An 18963-nucleotide genomic window follows, 5' to 3' on the forward strand; every position below is an offset into this window, starting at 1 on the left:
CAGGGGACCCCAAGCTCCCTGCAGTTGCAGGCTCAGCCCCTGCCCAGGCCTAACGCCTCTGGCCTAGGTGTCCGGCCCGGGCAGCGGGGACCTGCAGTGGCAGCGGGGGGCGCCGCGATCACGCGGGCTCTGCCCCTGCCTCTGCAGGACACCTCTGGCTGAGGCGTCCAGCTCGGGCAGCGGGGACCCGCAGCTGCAGCGGTCCCGAGATCGTGGGTTCCGCTTTAGGCTCAGGCAAGGGACCCCTAGCTCCTGGGACTGCCAGCTTCGACCGTGCCCAGCTCCCATCGCTGGCTCCACCCCTACTTCCTGCTATCACTGGCCAGGGCGGCAAAGGCGCCTGATTCTCTGATCATGGCTGGGGGCCAAGGGCCGCCTTTGCCCTGGCCCCCAGCTCTTAGCTCCCCCCTGGGTTTCCGATCACTGTCAGTGGCAGGGGGCTTCTTCCTGCTTTCCCTTTCGCCTCCCTGCATTGTGCCTACATATGCAAATTAACCGCCATCTTGTTGGCAGTTAATTTGCATATAGCCCTGATTAGCCAATGAAAAGGGTAGCGTCGTACGCCAATTACCATTTTTCTCTTTTATTAGTGTAGACTAGAGGCCCAGTGCATGAAATTCGTGCACTTGCGGGGGGGGGGGGGGCGGTCCCCTCAGCCCAGCCTGTGCCCTCTCGCAATCCAGGACCCCTTGGGGGATGTCCACCTGTCTGGGACTCTCACAGTCCAGGACCCCTTGCTCCTTACCGCCCACCTACAGCAGAGTGGGGAGAGGCTCCCGCCACTACCACTGCGCTCGTCATTCATGAGCCCAGCTTCTGGCTGAGTGGTGCTCCCCCTGTAGGAGCACACTGACCACCAGGGGGCAGCTCCTGCGTTGAGCATCTGCCCCCTGATGGTCAGTGCATGTCATAGTGACCAGTCATTCTGCCGGTTGTTCCATTGTTCAGTCAATTTGCATAGTAGAGTTTTATTATATAGGATGAGAAATAAAATCATAAAATTAAAATGAAGATTAATAAAAAATATGTAAACAAGTTAATAATGCATAAGTTCTTTTCTATACATTATCACTTATCTCTTGGCTGGCATAACTTACAGGATCAAAGACCTGGACCCTTTTTTCATTTCTCGGTCTTCTATTTGACCTCTTTCTCTCCAAGATAGTGTTGCTACAGGAGTCTTAGTCACAATTCCAAGGTAGTTAATAAGATGACAGAATGGGGAAAAGCCCCTTAGCCTCTACATAAATATAAGAGATAGTCTAGATACAGGAACACCTGAGTTTTCCCCTCCATTTTTCATTCTTTAGCATATAATATGCAAATGAACCGATGCTAAGCATTGATATAGAATTAATATGGGATGAAAATATCATTCTAAGTTATTACAAGTATCACTCAAACTACTGTATTTAATAATACCAAAAGTTAAGGTGCATTATAAAAATAAACGTAGGGCTTTTCTTTTTTAATTAGGAAAAAGTCACTTACTTATATAAGACAGGTCTATCCTGCAGGGCTTCCATTGCCTGAGTTAACACTGGAGATATGTCACATGATTCTTGTGTCAATGTTCTGCATTCACCTGAAAAATAATTAACATTAGAACCTCTGTTAAATTAAAGTTAGGTCTTATTATGTCTGTTGTACAATCATAGTCTAAATTCTATAGCAAATATTGCATTTTTAAAATGCTTGGGAAAACCTAGAGAATATGTCTATCAAGAACTGGTTTATGCTGTCAACCAAACTAAAAATTTAAGCTTAAGTATTTATATAACTTTAAATGACCACATATGCTACCTGGTACACCCCAAACTTACATTTTATTATTATTTTAAAAAACTATATTTCTAAAATAAGCATCAATGAAAAAATATTCAGTGAATAACACAGTAATGTTCAAGGCAAGAGGGGAAGAGTATTAAAAATATACACACAGACACACACACACACAATATATATACATATATATTACAAAGTTCCTTCCCTTGGGAGTAATCTTTAAGCATATACTTAAAATGTTTAAATGGATAATGTATAGTAATAAGAGTATCATTTTAAAAGTTTAGACTTTAAAGTTTTAAAAATCCCTACACCAAATTTTCTTTATTTTAATATTCTAATATTATCATTAAATACCTATTAAGAGTCCACTATGTTTAAAGAACTTCAAACTTGTTTCAGAAATACCAACCTTTAAGATATGAAGACCTCACACTAGCATTGTATTTTTAGCACCCATATATATTTCATACATATGCATGTATGAAAATAGAGATATCTTAAAGTTCCTAGGAGCCAAAGGCCCACAGTTTGGAACCACTATGTTAGATGTCATGAGAGCACAAAGAAATTTGAGGCCTTTGAAAAAGAAATCTAAACTAGAGAGCAAAAATATACATATACAAAAAGTAATAATAAGTAGTAAATTATTAAATGCCAAATAAATATTTCCCAACAGTGTTCAGAAATGGGAAAAAGTCACTGTGATTAAATGTAGCCATGGAGAGTTCCAGAAAGATGTAAAACCTAAACTCAGCTTTGAAGACTGAGGTAGGACTTGTATATAAAGAGAGAAAGAGACAAGACTCAAAGTAGGAGCAAACAGTGCAAAAATGAAAGGCAGAAAAAGAAACACATTTTGGAGTAAATCATCTGAACCAGATAAATCATCTGAACCAGATTTTCACAGTACAGTACAGGTGTTACCAGTTAACGAGATTTAATCCCATCTGCTTCAATAGTCAGTTGGTAACACCTATTAAAATTTCTGTTCTCCTATTCCATTCTTGCTCTTAACTATCTTCTTTGGTTTTAATAGGAAATTTTGAGAACTTATTGAAACATTTTTAAACAAAACTAAAGAAAATAAACCATTTGTGGTAGGCAAAATAATGGTCCTCCAAAGATCCCTAATCCCTGGAACTTGTGATAGTTTACCTTACATAGCAAAGACACTCTGCAGATGGAATTAAGGTGATACACCTTAAAAAAGGGCAATTTCCCCAGATTTCCTTAGTGGGTCCAAGGTAATCACATAGGACCTAAAAGTGGAAGAGGCTGGTAGAAGAAGTAGAGATATAGATAGAAGAGTCAGGAGATATTCAAGCAAGAGAGTAACTCCATCCTCCGCTGCTAGCTTTAAAGATGGAGGAGGAGGCCATAAGCCAAAGAATGCAAACAGCCTCTAAAAACTGGGAAAAACCCTCAGTGACAGCCATCAAGGGAACTAAAACCTCAGTCTTACAGACTCAAGGAACTAAATTATGCCAACAAACTGAATAAGTGAGGAAACAGATTATTCCTCAGAGCCTCCAGAAATGAATAGAACCCTGCCAACAATTTAATTTTATTTATTTATTTTTATTTTTTATTTTTTTAATATATTTTATTGAATTTTTACAGAGAGGAAGGGAGAGGGACAGAGAGTTAGAAACATCGATCAGCTGCCTCCTGCACACCCACTACTGGAGATGTGCCTGCAACCAAGGTACATGCCCTTGACCGGAATTGAACCCAGGACCCTTCAGTCTGCAGGCCAACACTATCCACTGAGCCAAACCGGCTAGGGCAACAGTTTAATTTTAGTGTGGTGAGAACCATATATGATTCCTGACCTGTGGAACTACTAGCAAATAAATTTGTATTGGTTTAAACCATTAGCTTCTGGCAATTTGTTACAGCAGAAATGCAATATTATTCACTATTTATAATAAAGTTATGTAAATAACAAGAAATGTCTAATCGAGATGGCAGAATCTCAGAGGAAAGTCGGGGGAAGTTGAGAGGGTGGGAAGAGATCAACCAAAGAACTTGTATCTATATGCATAACCCATGGACACAGACAATAGGATGGTGAAGGCCTGGGGCCGGGGGCAGAGGTGGGCTGGAAGAGGTCAATGGGGGTAAAAAGGAGACATATGTAATACTTTCAACAATAAAGATTTTAAAAAATAATAATTTTTAAAAAAAGAAATTAAATAATCTAATCTAGCCCGGCCACCATGGCTCAGTAGTTGATCATTGACCTATAAACCTGGAGGTCAGGGTTCAATTTCCAGTCAGGGCATATGCCTAGTTGCAGGCTCCATCCCCAGTGGGGGGTGTGCAGGAGGCAGCCGATCAATGATTCTCTCTCATCATTAATGTTTCTATCTTTCCCTCTCTCTTCTTTCCTGTCTGAAATCAATAAAAATATATTACACAAATAAAAACAAAATAATCTAATCTAGATCAGATAAAGTAATCTAGATTAGATAGAATAATCTAATTAGATAAAATAATCTAGAAATGTTGACTTTATTTTTTAATTTCCATCCTTAATCAACATATTGCTTGACTGATGTTAAGTGTTCATAATACAAATATAAAGAAAATATGTTCACATGTAAAGTTTGTTTTCTTTTTAAAAGTACTTTTTGATAACTAAAATAAAAATATATCAAATAATGACCAAGTGAGATAAAAAATATTGTAACACTGATATTCACAAATCCAGACCACATGAAAGAAATCACTTACTTTGAGCCCATCGATAAAGTCTTTCATAAGCTGTTTCTTGAAGCAAGGCCATCTGTTCCATAATTTCTAAACTAAAAAAAAATAAAAATAAAAAATGCATTACAATTTAAACTTTTAGCCAACAGCTACATCTAAGCACCTAAATATTGTTTAATTACAGAATGATTTGGTTACATCATGTTAGTTTTTTATCATTTTATGGAATGATTTTCAATTTTTTATAGTTAAACAAATGTCAAATTTTATTACCATCACTTTGCTACCCAATTGCTGTTTTACTCTAAGCACATCAGGATATAACTCCCTCCTTACCCAAAGACACATAGAGATTAAACTTTTTCAAAAAGAACCTAGACTTTTTTTAATTTTGGAAATATAAGAGGCAATACAATTATGAACTGAAAAGGTTACTCACCCTGCTGTTTGTTGGTTTGTACGCAAGAGAACTTTGACATCATTATGAATCTGTTTTACTCTTCCCAATCCCTTGAAAAAACCCTTTAAAATTAAAAATGCAATCTTAAAATGTCCATGTTTTCAGGTAAAATTACATTACTCTGAAATATTACTACAAAGGAAAAACAAATACTTTCCCTAGTCTGATGCTTTCTATACTGATCTCAACTTTCTCTAAATTTTTATGTAAAGTGTAATATATTTATTCAAATTTCAAAACATACACTAATTCAATGTCTACTATATGCCAATTGTCTGCTGCCATCAATGAAAAATTTATTAAGAGGAAGTGTATAGTCTAATGAAGAGAAATGCAAACCTAAAGATTATCACAAAGAAAAATGTGCTATGGAGTGCACATCTTATGACTTAGTTAAGCATGGCTTTCTTATCATTAAACATGATATTTTATATATCTTTTATATACCCATTCTTGCCCCCACATCTAAGAGTAGACTGCAAAGTTAGATGTATAAAAGATGCTCATTAAATATTAAAAGCTGACAGATACTGAACTCCAAGGTATTTTTATTTTAGAAAAACATATTGGAGCCTTAGTTTACAAAAGCAAACAGTGTTCTAAACATGAAAATAATAAATGTGTTACTTTTCTTTGATGAACTCAATTTAAATAAAAAACATCCCCTCTAATACAGTTTATTATTTCTCCCAAGAAGAGAAAAGGTGAGATGTCAAATATTTAAAATGTGCAAAGTTCCTCAAACTACAAGGGCTAATAAGTAATGTCCCTACCCACAGATAACTGCTCACATTCCAGCCTGGACTGTAAGATAACAGTGACATCTATCAGAGCCATTCCATGAGACTCCACCTGCACTTTAAGAACTCTTCCTGCCCTCAGACCACAGAATAATGACAGCAAGTGTACATTTGTAGTTCCTCCCAGTTAGGAGAATGAAAAATTCCTTTCTGGAAAAACTGAATGTTTTGAAGTAAAAAAAAAAAAAAAAGGAAAGAAAATGTTTCTCTGTTGTTTAGCATTTTGAGAGGTTTTATAATTCTACTAGAGGCCCGGTGCACAAAAATTTGTGCACTCAGGAGGGAGGGGTGGGTCCCTCAGCCCGGCCTGTGCCCTCTCCTAGTCTGGGACCCCTCAAGAGATAACGACCTACTGGCTTAGGCCTGCTCCCGGGTGGCAGAGGGCAGGCCCAATCCCTAGGTGCAGCCCCTGGTCGGGCTCAGAGCAGGGCTGATTGGGGAGTTGGGGCGCCACCCCCTGTCATGCACAGAGCAGGGCAGATTGGGAGGTTGTGATGCCACCCTCAGTCACACTCAGGGTAGGGCTGATTGGGGGGTTGGGGCACCGCCCCCTGTTACACTCAAGGCAGGATCGATGGGGAGGTTGCAGCGCCACCCCCTGTCACGCACAGAGCAGGGCCGATCAGGAGGTTGGGGCGCCACCTCTGTCACATAGAGAGCAGGGCCGATCAGGGGGTTGGGGCACCGCCATTGCAACACTCAGGGCAGGGCCGATAGGGGAGTTGGGGCACCGTCCCGTCACACACAGAGCAGGGCGGATCAGGGGGTTGGGGCACCGCACCCTGTCACACTCAGGGCACGGCCGATGGGGAGGTTATGGTTCTACCCCGTCACACACTGAGCAGGGCCCGTGGGGGGGGGGGGGGGGGCTGGGGCGCCACACCCTGTCACACACACAGCAGGGCCAATCAGGGGGTTGGGGCGCCACACCCTGTCACACAGAGCCACAGGGTGATCAGGGGTTTGGGGAGCTCCCCCCTGTCACACACAGAGCAGGGCTGATCAGGGGGTTGGGGCGCCTTCCCCTGTCACGAACAGAGCTGGGCGATAGGGAGGTTGTGGCCCCGGCCCTGGTCACACACAGAGCCGCAGGGCGATCAGGGGGTTTGGGCGCTGCCCCGTCACGCTGATCCCGGGGTCGGGAGGCCTCGCGGCTCCACTGATCCCAGTGCTGGGAGGCATATTACCCTTTTACTATATAGGATAGAGGCCTGGTGCACGGTTGGGGGCCGGCTGGTTTGCCCTGAAGGTATCCTGGATCAGGGTGAGGGTGCCCACTGGGGTGCCTGGCCAGCCTGGGTGAGGGGATGATGGCTGTTTGCAGCTGGTCACACACCCTTCAGGGTGGGGGTCCCCACTGGGGTGCCTAGCCGGTCTGGGTGAGGGGCTGAGGGCTGTTTTCAGGCTGGCGGGTGACTGAAGCTCCCAACTGCTCCTTTTTTTCTTTTTTTCTTTTTTATTCTGGGCCAGCTTTAGCTCTGAGGCTTGGCTCCAGCTCTTAGGCCTCCGCTGCTGAAAGCAGGTATCTGGTTTATTTGGGTTCTATAATCGAAACACTGTTTCACCTCCAGCTCTGAGATCCCGGCTGGCTCTAAGCAGGTTTCTGGGGTTTTGTTTAGCTTCTATATTTGTAACAATGTTTCAAACTGCAAGCTCAGAGGCTGGCAGCAGCAGGTGGGAAACGTTGGAGTCCTCCGTCACTGAAGCAAGCAAGCCTCATGTTCGCTTCAAGCTGCCTGGCTGCTGGCCGCCATCTTTGCTGGCAGTTAATTTGCATATCGCCTTGATTAGCCAATGGGAAGGGTAGCAGATGTATGGCTAATTACTATGTTTCTCTTTTATTAGATAGGATTTCAGTTTGAAAAGAATGGCATAGGTTAAAAAATTAATTAGATGAAAAAATAAGGAATTTCCAAATCTAGAAAAGACAAAAAAATGTAAAATGAAGAATATGTAATCACTGTAATGTCATTGAAATGAAAACGGAAAATGCCATGCTACTGTACTGTGAGGTACAAAGGAAAGAGAGTGTGTGTGTGTGTGTGTGTGTGTGTGTGCGCGCGCGCGCGTGTATGGGGGGGTGTGGCTGAGGGGAAGAGGCTAAATCCTCATATTTCATGTTAGGAAATCAATAAATAATAGTTAACAGAGATAATTAAAAAAACATATTTGTTAAATGAAAGAACATATAGTTTATTCTTTATAATTGATCTAATATCCTGTACACCCCCATTCCCGGAATAACAGACACTAAATTTAGTACACATAACTAATAGTAATCTTTAAATGTTTTTGATTGGATAACTTACTGCCTTTCCATCCCCACTACATTAAAAGCAAATTCTTTTTAATAATAGCTCTAGAATATAGAATTTACAAAAGCAGCAATTAACAGGTTTGAAATGGTTGACAAAAGACTTAGAGATAAGGAGGAGTGGAAGAGGTGATGTAGCTTTTCTTTATAAGCCTTGTGCCCTTTAAAAAGAGCATGTATTGCTTTGAAAAAAAATAAAACAATTTAAAATATGCATCTTAATTTCCAAATTTAAAAATATTTTCAAATCAAACATGTTTAAATGAAAAAATAAAGCCTTGAAAATGACATCTGTAACTGCAATACTTTAAATGAATATAACAAAAGCAAGATACCTCAGTAATAGGTCCTTCTCTTGTACCTCGGAGAACACTCATTTCATCAGAAGTTAGTTGGAACTTGGATAAGAAAGCATCAGCAACTTGTGCTCTTATTTCTAATCTTTGACTGTAGTAACAAAAAAACAAAAACATAATAAAAATCAAATACATTGTGCATTTGCATAGCTTTAAAACAAATTATGTCTAACATACTAACCTTTTAAAATAAAGGTGTGAAAGATTCTCAACATCTCTAAAAGTATAATTTCTACCTCAAATACTGGAAGCTCATCAGGTATGTAGGTGATAAAATTAGCTGATATCATTCTACCTCAGATACTTGCAAATAGTAAAAGGAGTTAACAATTATAAAAAAAGAAGAAAAAAGTTCACATATGGTCCCTACAAGTACTTAAATAGTTCACATTATAATAGTAAGGTTATCTTACAGGAGAAAAATATGCCCATGTTCAACTATTTTCTTCTCAGTATCAAAATTCCTAAGCTTTGAAGTTTTCACATGAAGTACACAGCAACCAAAAATCAGGTATATTGTTTTTTTGTTTTTTAATTTTCAGTTAGAGCTAGAACTCCAAAACTCATTTACTAATTTCCTTATAAACCTATAGTCACTTCTCACTTTTGCCTTCCTGGCTTTTTCTGTACACTATGGTAATAAAAAAGTCTTTTAAAATATATTAACTGATTGCAACCTATTTAGACTAGTTGAAAATTAGGAAAAGGCCAACTCTAGTCTGGAATGCAACTTGCCAGGACCTGAAGGACTATGCAGAGTGACCATCAAAAGGCAAGTTAGGAATACAAACTACCTGAGCAGAACCTCAACATTCCTGGCTTCTGTATCTTAGCTTTGAAGATATATAAATAAAATTCTAAGTGCTTCTTTAGTAGTATTCACAAGGCAGTAATATTCTATAATCTAATAATACCCCCCCAAAATGAACAAAGATAGGTATTAACACTATTTGTATAGATAGTCCAATGTATCTATCATCTTTGGTTTGTACTCTTCGGTTGTGAGGTTTTAAATTCACAAAGTCAAATACTCCTGCTGAGTAACATTAAAAGTTAAAAAGGAAAATTCTTCCAGGTGGCAGTAATGTTCTATTTATAGCAAATGATAACATAAATCACCTTATTAAAGACATAGATTTAAATGGCATGTGTCCTTAATCATCATATTATTGATTATGAAAATTTACCTTAACAGGTTTTAATATTTTTTTAAAAGATTTTGTATTTCACATTAATATATTAACTGGATTTTTTGGTCAAATAAATAGGGAATTCTCTTTAACCATCTCCTCACTTCATGGCAGTCCAAGAGCAAATAAGAGCACATTTGAGTGCATCCAGGGGCACATCGCCAACCAGGCATGAAGCTTAAAGGAAGAGAGCAGGCTACGGGGCTGCCAGAGGTTGTGGTCAGCACATACCCCTGTTAGGTCCCAGGGGTCAGGGGCATTTGTTCCAGCCCACCCAGCACATCCCAAATGGCATGCTGGGCAGACACGCTTCTCCAATTCCAGAAGCCCCTTCGAGAGGGGAAAGAGAGAAGGCAATGGGAAACAAATTCCAGAAACACTAGCAGGAAGCAGAAGGTTCACCTCCTTGCGCCTCAGAGGCCTGTTCCTGATGCCACCCAGCCCCTGGAAGCTCATGTTAAAGCTCCAAAAGTCACACTGTGGTGGCAACAGAATGACCAAGGTCAGGGCAGAGAAGGCAGGTGTGACTGGGGCAGGAGGCTAGCTGGCAAGGGAATGTGGGCTGACAGTCCTGTGGAATATGGCCTCCATGGCTAGTCACAGCCCAGAGTGCAAGTGCAGAGAATGTGATCAGGGCTGGCAGGGTTCTCCAGAGGACCTGAGGCTGAAGATAAAGTGGCTAAAAAATGAGGGAGCTGGAATGCGGAGGCGGAGGTGGCCAGAGAGTCTCCCCTTGGGGAGAAGCTACTAGAACAGGGCAGGAACTCAGAGAGGCGCTGAGACCCCACAGAGAGCCCCAGAGATTCTGAGAAGGAAGGGCGCTGAGCAATTGTCAGTTCTGGGCTAGTGCGGGAAGCTGCAGGCAAGCATCCCCTCCCTTCTGTTAAAGCCAGTTCCTGGTGTTTTGCAATCAGACAGGGAAGAACAAGCCCCTCACCCCTACCCCCACCCCCATCACCCTTCACCCTTCACTCCAGATTTGGCCCCTAGGGGAGGGAAAGGAATGAGGATGAGAGGCAGGAGGCAGAAGGTGAGGGGTCTACTGGATTTTTTTATCTTCCAGAAGAGGGGTAATGGGGGGGGGGGGGGGTAGGGGCTGGTTTGTGGGCATATAGAGTTTGTGTGGGTTGCCCAGGTTGTAATAGGCACTAGCAGCTGCTTCTGCAGCCTTGACTCGGCTGCAGGAGTGGAGAGGACATCAGGGCTGCTGACCTGTGGTTCCCTGAGCCCAGGGTAGGGTGGTGGTGGGAGCTGCACATATCCCCTGGCCCTGTCCATTATGGGAGGTCTTAGATAGAACTCAGGTGGGGGTGGTGGGTAGGGGTAGCCAGGAAGCAGGGGCACATTCCATTGGCGATAGGCAGTGGAAAGACACAGACCCCACTGGGGCAGGTAGTAGTAGTACTCATAGGTTCCAGTGGGGGCTTTAGCCTCTGGAGCAGCGGTTCTCAACCTGTGGGTCGCGACCCCTTTGGGGGTCGAACGACCCTTTCACAGGGGTCGCCTAAGACCATCGGAAAACACATATATAATTACATATTGTTTTTGTGATTAATCACTATGCTTTAATTATGTTCAATTTGTAACAATGAAATTGGGGGTCACCACAACATGAGGAACTGTATTAAAGGGTCACCGCATTAGAAAGGTTGAGAACCACTATCTGGAGACTTGCAATGCCACCTGTAGCTGTTTAATATGCTTAGATAAAGCTCCAATCATTATCATGGATTAAAGTAATTATAAAACTTCATAAAATTCTTTAAGACCATACAAATGAACTATTTCAACTAAAACATTTTTGGAGCTTCTTTTGAATCTTTAGAGTCTTTGTTAGGCACAAAGAAAATTAATCTTTTTATAGTTTCACTAGAGGCCCGGAGCACAAAATTCTTGTGCAGGTACGGTCCCCAGGCCCGGTCTGCAATCAGGGCCATCTTCCCCAGCTGCCTGCAGCCGGCCCCGACCCCCGCTGCCACCCACCCCCGGTTCCCCGCTTGCCATCGGGTGATTGGTGCCTGACGGCCGGAGGAAGAGACCAAGAGGTGGGCTGTTCCCACCCGCTTGCCAGCCCTGCCCCTGCAATGGGTGGCCTTCAGGCGATTGGAGCCTGCTGGCTGGGGAAAGGAACCAAGAGGTGGTCAGTGCACCTCACAGTGACTGGTCCAGTGGTCGTTCTGGTCATTCTGTCATTAGGGTCAATTTGCATATTACCCTTTTATTATATAGGATAGAGGCCTGATGCACGGGTGGGGGCTGGCTGGCCTGCCCTGAAGGGGGCCCCGGATCGGTGTGGGGGGGTCCCTGCTGGGGGATGGGGCTGCTGGGGCAGGGGCCACGGGGTTTGCAGGCCATCCCCACCCCCAATCTGGGTGGGGGTCCCTGCTAGGATGGGGTGGCCTGGGCAAGGGGCCTCCAGTGGTTTGCAGGCCGACCACGCCTGCGATCAGGGTGGGGGTCCCTGCTGGGGGGCAGGGCCGGCCTGGGAAAGGGGCCAGGGCTGTTTGCAGGTCAGCCACACCCCTGGCTTTGTCAGGAAGGATGTTCAGAAGACATCCAGTCTCATTAGCATATTACCTTTTATTAGCATAGATTTTATTTTTACCAAATCAAGTATTACCTTTTTTTTTTTTGGTTTCAAAATTCATTTATTTATATTATCACAAGAATTTGAACATTACATTTGCCATTTAAAGAAAAGACAGAATTATTAGTCTTCAACTTTTGTAAACTTTAAAATGATTATAAAAACATTTATACTTTTTTTCATTTACTTGTGTGAACAAAGTTTTCTTTGATGATTACAATCAAGAATTCAAAGAGCTCATTCTTAAAATGTCTTGATCAGCAATTGATAGTACACATTTCAAGTATACATTTTTATATTAAAAGTTATGAAGAAAAGGTTATTAAAATTTCTACCAAAAATTTGAAAAATATATTTGATATTTATACAAATTCAATGTTTAACATTGTCTCTAATACTGTGCATTTATTTTTTAAAATTACATGGTGTGAGAAAGCAATGGCATTTTTATTTATTTATTTTTAGTCTTTATTGTTGAGATTATTACATATGTCCCTCTTTTTGCCCCCATTGCCCCCCTCCACCCGGTTCCTGCCCCGCTCCAGGCCTTCACCACCCTATTTTCTGTGTCCATAGGTAATGCATATATGCATATAAAATTTTTGTTTAATCTCTTCCCGTCCCCCCATCCCCTAAGTATTACTTATCTTCATGATACAACATGAAAGTTAATTCCCAATAACACGGTTGACTTTTAAAATAAATACTTTGAACCATAGGTTCTAAATCTGCAAAAGTTTTGGCCCAAAAATATACTTAACAATGACCACAATGCTAAAGCAAGGGTTTGGATCTCCAGGTCACAACTTTTAAAATAGTGATGGAATAAATTCTAATAATAAAATCATACTACTCTTTAATTTTACCACATATGTTCCTCCACTCCCCCTTCTCCCCTCCCCCCCCCCCGTCTCCCTCCCTTCCACTTCCTCTAGAAATCAATGAAAAAACATCCTCAGGTGAGGATTAAAAACAACAACAACAAAAAAAAAACTACTAAAAAATAAAATAAGAAATATTCAGATAGAATGAAAAGGCAAATAACATAGCTGAGTAAAGCAACTGCAATTAAGCACAAAAGAGCCTAAGCTTGCTAGCCACCACAGCCTATTAGAAATAAGCTATGCTAAACAGGTTTCTTTATCTAAGAAAAGAGGAGGGGGATGGAGGAGTACAGTATCCTGATATATGTCAGGAGTGTTCTACACCTATATAAATTAGTTAATCATCACACACACATTATTCTCTTTTATCAGAGGTAGAAACTGAGGCCATGGGAGATTAAAAAATAACTTGTACAAAATAAAAAATCTAGTGAGATTTAGATTAGAACTCAGATTTTTGTCCTCAAAGCCTACATTCTTTCCATGTTAATATAGTATACCTCAAAAAGAAACAAACATTCACTGGAGATTTTTTTTCAGTTCAGAGAGAAATGGCGGGTGGGCTTTTACAAGAAATAATTCATATAATAAATAATTATTTCAATTGTATTAAAAAAGATGGAAGTATGATCATGTAAATTTAGTCTTTCTGGACCATCAATGATCTAAATATTACGGGGAAATGTTAAGGTGCAGTTCTATGAAGACAATTCTACATTGAACTTTACCTGTCAGAGCATCAGCTATCACAATGACTGAACTTTTTCAAAACCAGTTAGAAAAATATTCATATCCTGTATACATTTACTGTCTGAATGAGGATAATATGTTATCCAAATAAGCCCACTAAATTTCTATTTCTAAAGCTAATTATTTAACAAAGTTTCATGTAAAAAAGAAATTTAAAAATTTATTTAAAAATGGGGAAAAAACACCTCTCTGACAGCTCACAGGAATTTGTTATCATAATTTCTGCTATGTAATCTTCCTTAGATACATTCACACAAAATCCACTTGGTAAAACATTTCTGTAGCTCTTGGCATACTAGAATGTCACAAATTTTCATTTTCTAAAAGTATACCAGGCCAAAACAAAAACACTCTGATAGGCTTACTAAAATAATGATCATAACCTTACTTAGTTTTGAGAAAATATGAACAGAAGAACAATGTTCTAATATTTCTTCCTGTAGACATTAATCAGAATCCCATATCCTATCTAATAAAAGAGAAACATGGTAATTAGCCGTACATCCGCTACCCTTCATTGGCTAATCAGGGAGATATGCAAATTAACAGCCAGCCAAGATGGCGGCCAGCAGCCAGGCAGCTTGAAGCGAACATGAGGCTTGCTTGCTTCAGTGACGGAGGACTCCAACGTTTCCCACCTGCTGCTACCGGCCTCTGAGCTTGCAGTTTGAAACACTGTTACAAATATAGAAGCTAAACAAAACCCCAGAAATCTGCTTTCAGCCAGCCGGGATCTCAGAGCTGGAGGTGAAACAGTGTTTCGATTATAGAACCCAAATAAACCAGATACCTGCTTTTAGCAGCAGAGGCCTAAGAGCTGGAGCCAAGCCTCAGAGCTAAAGCTGGCCCAGAATAAAAAAGAAAAAAAGAAAAAAAGAAAAAAAGGAGCGGTTGGAAGCTTCAGTCACCTGCCAGCCTGAAAACAGCCCTCAGCCCCTCACCCAGACTGACCAGGCACCCCAGTGGGGACCCCACCTTGAAGGGCGTGTGACCAGCTGCGAACAGCCATCATCCCCTCACCCAGGCTGGCCAGGCACCCCAGTGGGCACCCCCACCCTGATCCAGGACACCTTCAGGGCAAACCACCCGGCACCCACCCTTGCACCAGGCCTCTACCCTATATAGTAAAAGGGTAATATGCCTCCCAGCACCGGGATCAGCGGAGCCGCGAGGCCTCCGGGCACCGGGATCAGCATGACAGGGGGCAGCCCCCAAACCCCCTGATCGCCCTGCGGCTCTGTGTGTGACAGAGGGTGGGGCCGCAACCTCCCTATCCGCCCTGCTCTGTTCGTGACAGGGGTAGGTGCCCAACCCCCTGATCAGCCCTGCTCCGTGCCTGATAGGGGGGAGCTCCCCAACCCCCTGATCAGCCCTGCTCTGTGCCTGATAGGGGGGAGTTCCCCAACCCCCTGATCACCCTGCGGCTCTGTGTGTGACAGGGTGCGGCGCCCCAACCCCCTGATCGGCCCTGCTCTGTGTGAGACGGGGTAGAGCCATAACCTCCCCATTGGCCCTGCCCTGAGTGTGACAGGGTGCGGCGCCCCAACCCCCTGATCCGCCCTGCTCTGTGTGTGACGGGGGCAGTGCCCCAACTCCCCTATCGGCCCTGCTCTGTGCGTGACAGGGGGGGAGCTCCCAACCCCCTGATCGACCCTGCTCGTGCATGACAGGGTACGGAGCCCCAACCCCCTGATGGGCCCTGCTCTTTTAGTGACAGGGGACAGCGCCCCAACACCCTGATTGGCCCTGCTCTGTGCGTGATAGGGGGTGGCGCCGCAACCTCCCCATCGACCCTGCCTTGAGTGTGACGGGGGTAGTGCCCCAACCCCCCAATCGGCCCTACCCTGAGTGTGACTGAGGGTGGCATTGCAACCTCCCGATCTGCCCTGCTCTGTGCATGACAGGGGGCGGCGCCCCAACTCCCCAATCGGCCCTGCTCTGAGCCCGACCAGGGGCTGCACCTAGGGATTGGGCCTGCCCTCTGCCACCCAGGAGCAGGCCTAAGCCAGCAGGTCGTTATCTCCCGAGGGGTCCCAGACTACGAGAGGGCACTGGCTGGGCTGAGGGACCCCCCTCCCTCCCAAGTGCACAAATTTTTGTGCACCGGACCTCTAGTATGTTATAAGCTCCAATATAATGCTTATTTTTCTTTTTTTATTTTATGTTCCTTCCCTGACATTATAATAGTTGCATTCCACATCCATGCACCCAAAAATTTTTAATTGAATCCACATGTTAGGCACTGGAGACGCAAGGAAAGTAAGAAATTGTCACTGTTCTCAAGGAACTCACAATTTAGTAGCCGAAAAGATTCAATGAAACCAACAATAAATTACAAGAGAATATAATACACACGACGATACATGACTCCATATTGTATTGATTGAGTCAACAAATATTAATATACCTATTTGTAAACCACTCCAAGAAGAATTTATACAATTACCTCTTGAATACACCAGAGAAAATAAATCATAGTTAAAAACAAAATAGACAAAGATTGTAAAAAAAATTTTTTTTAATCTAAAAATACTGTCTGACTGGTGTGGTTCAGTGGTTGAGTGTCAACCCATGAACCAGGAGGTCATGGTTCGAATTCTTGGTTAGGGCACATGCCCGGGCTTGGGGTTCGATCCCCAGTGAGGGGCATACAGAAGGCAGCTGATCAATGATTCTCTCTCATCATTGATGTTTTAATCTCTCTCTCCCTCTTCCTTCCTCTCTGAAATCAATAAAAATATATTAAAATATACCTACATTTTAAATAGCAATCATTTTTAATCCTATAGCAAATAATAAACAACACATTGTCAACTCCAAAAAAAGGAATAAATTTACCCTTAACCTCAATATCAAGTTTAATGTTGGACAACAGCTTAAACCTTGTATGTTATAACAATTTTGAATCATGTTTTTTAATATTTTGTTTTAAATTTGAGTTGGTTTTGTCTATAATTTTCTTTCCATTTAACCTCCAAATTAATGAAAGGGTGATTATATATAAGAAGAACTTACCTTTCAGCTTGAAGCTTAGTGGTTTTTACTATCAAATCTTGAGTCTGTTCTTTTGCTGCCTAAAATTATAAACATACCTAATATCAGTACATATCAAATTTATTATACTTCATAAAACTAATACTACCACTTACTGGAATTTAGACCTACAGCAAAGGAGATCATACTCCAGAACTCAAAAGTTTATAAAAACACTCGAGTAGTAATTAAAACATAAGTTTTAAGGCTCATATACTACCTTTACCAAGAAGAACTCACTCAATGTTCTCAAAACATACATCATACTAAGGCTTACAAGAAAGAAAAAGATATCAGGATGCTGACTAAGGAATTTAACAATTTGTGATGCTTTTTGTGAAACAGAAGCACTGGAAGAGCAAGTTAAGGATGAAGAATATGACCTGTTATCCACATGTTGAGACACAATGAGACCTCTAAATGGAGTTGTAAGTTTAGTCACTGAAATACTCATCAGAAATGGCCAAGACAGAGATAAAAGTTTGGGAGTTGAGATATAAAAACTACCTCTCATAGAGAGTTTTGGTGAAGATTAGAAACAGCCCTTCCTAAAAGGCACAGGTTGCTCCTGACCAAGTTCCATACCAAGCAGTCCTCCCTTCCCACAAGCCAGAGCTGAAAGAATCAGGAGCAAAATCCTGAAAAATAAGGTGTTCTATCCAAGAATAGGCAAATATTTATAAAGTGGATTAAAACAAAAGACAGATTCTCTCAAAGACCTGAAATAAGGCAGTTATTAATGAGAGAAGAAACAAATGGTTGTAAGACAAAAAGAGACAGAGGGTCTAAGCCTTGAGGGGATATTGAGTCAAGAGTATCTACACTAATAAAAGACAAACATGCAAACTGACCGTACCTTCGCTATGCCTTAAGCCACGCCCACCAGCCAATCAGAGCAACTATATGCAAATTAACCCAACCAAGATGGCGGCCAGCAGCCACGGAGTTGGAGCAAGCAGGAGGCTTGGTTGCCCCAATGATGGAGGAAGCCAAGCTTCCCGCTTGCTGCGGAGGCTCTGAGCTCCACTCAAAGCAACAAAGTTTCCATTATAAAAGGTAAATAAACCCCAGATACCTGCTTTCAGCTGGCTGTGGCCACGGAGCTGTAGTGAGCAGGAGGCTTCCCTCCCGCCCGCCCTGGCCGGCTCTGAACTCCTCTCAAGGCTACAAAGTTTCAATTACAGAAGGTAAATAAATCCCAGAATAAAAAAGAAAAAAGGAGAGGCTGGGAGCTTCCGTCGCCAGGGGGCTTGGCCAGCCTGAAAACGGCCCTCAGCCCCTCACCCAGACTGGCCAGGCACTCCAGTGGGGACCCTCCACTCTAAAGGGGGCTTGGCCAGCCTGAATACAGACATCAGCCCCTTACCTAGGCTGGCCAAACCTCCATGGGGTGAGGGTGCCCACGGTGGGGGGAGGGGGAGGCCTTGACCAGTCTTCAAACAGCCATCAACCCCTCACCCAGGCTGGCCAGGCACCCCAGTGGGACCCCCACCCTGATCCAGGACACCCTTCAGGGCAAACCAGCCAGCCCCCACCCATGCACCAGGCCTCTATACTATATAATAAAAGGGTAATATGCAAATTGACCCTAACAGCAGAACCACTGGGAATGACTGGTCACTATGACACACACTGACCACCAGGGGGCAGATGCTCAATGCAGGAGCTGTCCGCTGGTAGTCAGTGCACTTCCACAGGGGGAGCTCTGCTCAGCCACAAGCCAGGCTGATAGGTGCCAGTACAGCGGTGGTGGTGGGAGCCTCTCCCGCCCCCTCAGCAGCGCTAAGGGTGTCCGACTGCAGCTTAGGTCTGCTCCCCGCTGGCAAGTAGACATCCTCCGAGGGCTCCCGGGCTGCCAGAGGGATGTCTGACTGCCAGCTTGGGCCCAATCCCCCAGGGAGCGGGCCTAAGCCAGCAGGTGGACATCCTCCGAGGGGTCCCAGACTGCAAGAGGACATAGGCCAGGCTGAGGGACCCCCCCCCCCATTGCACAAATTTTTGTGCACACGGCCTCTAGTATATCCATAAATTCACTAGTAACTGGAAATTATAAAAATTATAAAGTACTAGGACTCTATCCAAAAAAAAA

The 18963-nt window shown here is 43.0% G+C and overlaps 1 protein-coding gene across 2 annotated transcripts in view; it reads right to left on the bottom strand.

The window, feature by feature from the left end:
• COG6 (component of oligomeric golgi complex 6) overlaps positions 1 to 18963 on the bottom strand; it is a 113792-nt gene that overhangs the window by 80276 nt on the left and 14553 nt on the right. For both annotated transcript variants that reach the window (XM_036299177.1, XM_036299176.1), the window contains exons 4-8: positions 16857 to 16915; positions 8410 to 8521; positions 4940 to 5022; positions 4525 to 4595; positions 1492 to 1585 (exon numbers count right to left, since the gene is read on the bottom strand). In XM_036299177.1, the coding sequence (XP_036155070.1) occupies positions 1492 to 1585; positions 4525 to 4595; positions 4940 to 5022; positions 8410 to 8521; positions 16857 to 16915 (419 nt within the window). The remainder of the gene's footprint in view (positions 1 to 1491; positions 1586 to 4524; positions 4596 to 4939; positions 5023 to 8409; positions 8522 to 16856; positions 16916 to 18963) is intronic.

The sequence above is a fragment of the Myotis myotis genome, unplaced genomic scaffold (assembly GCF_014108235.1).
Source record: "Myotis myotis isolate mMyoMyo1 unplaced genomic scaffold, mMyoMyo1.p scaffold_m19_p_3, whole genome shotgun sequence".
Classification (NCBI taxonomy): domain Eukaryota; kingdom Metazoa; phylum Chordata; class Mammalia; order Chiroptera; family Vespertilionidae; genus Myotis; species Myotis myotis.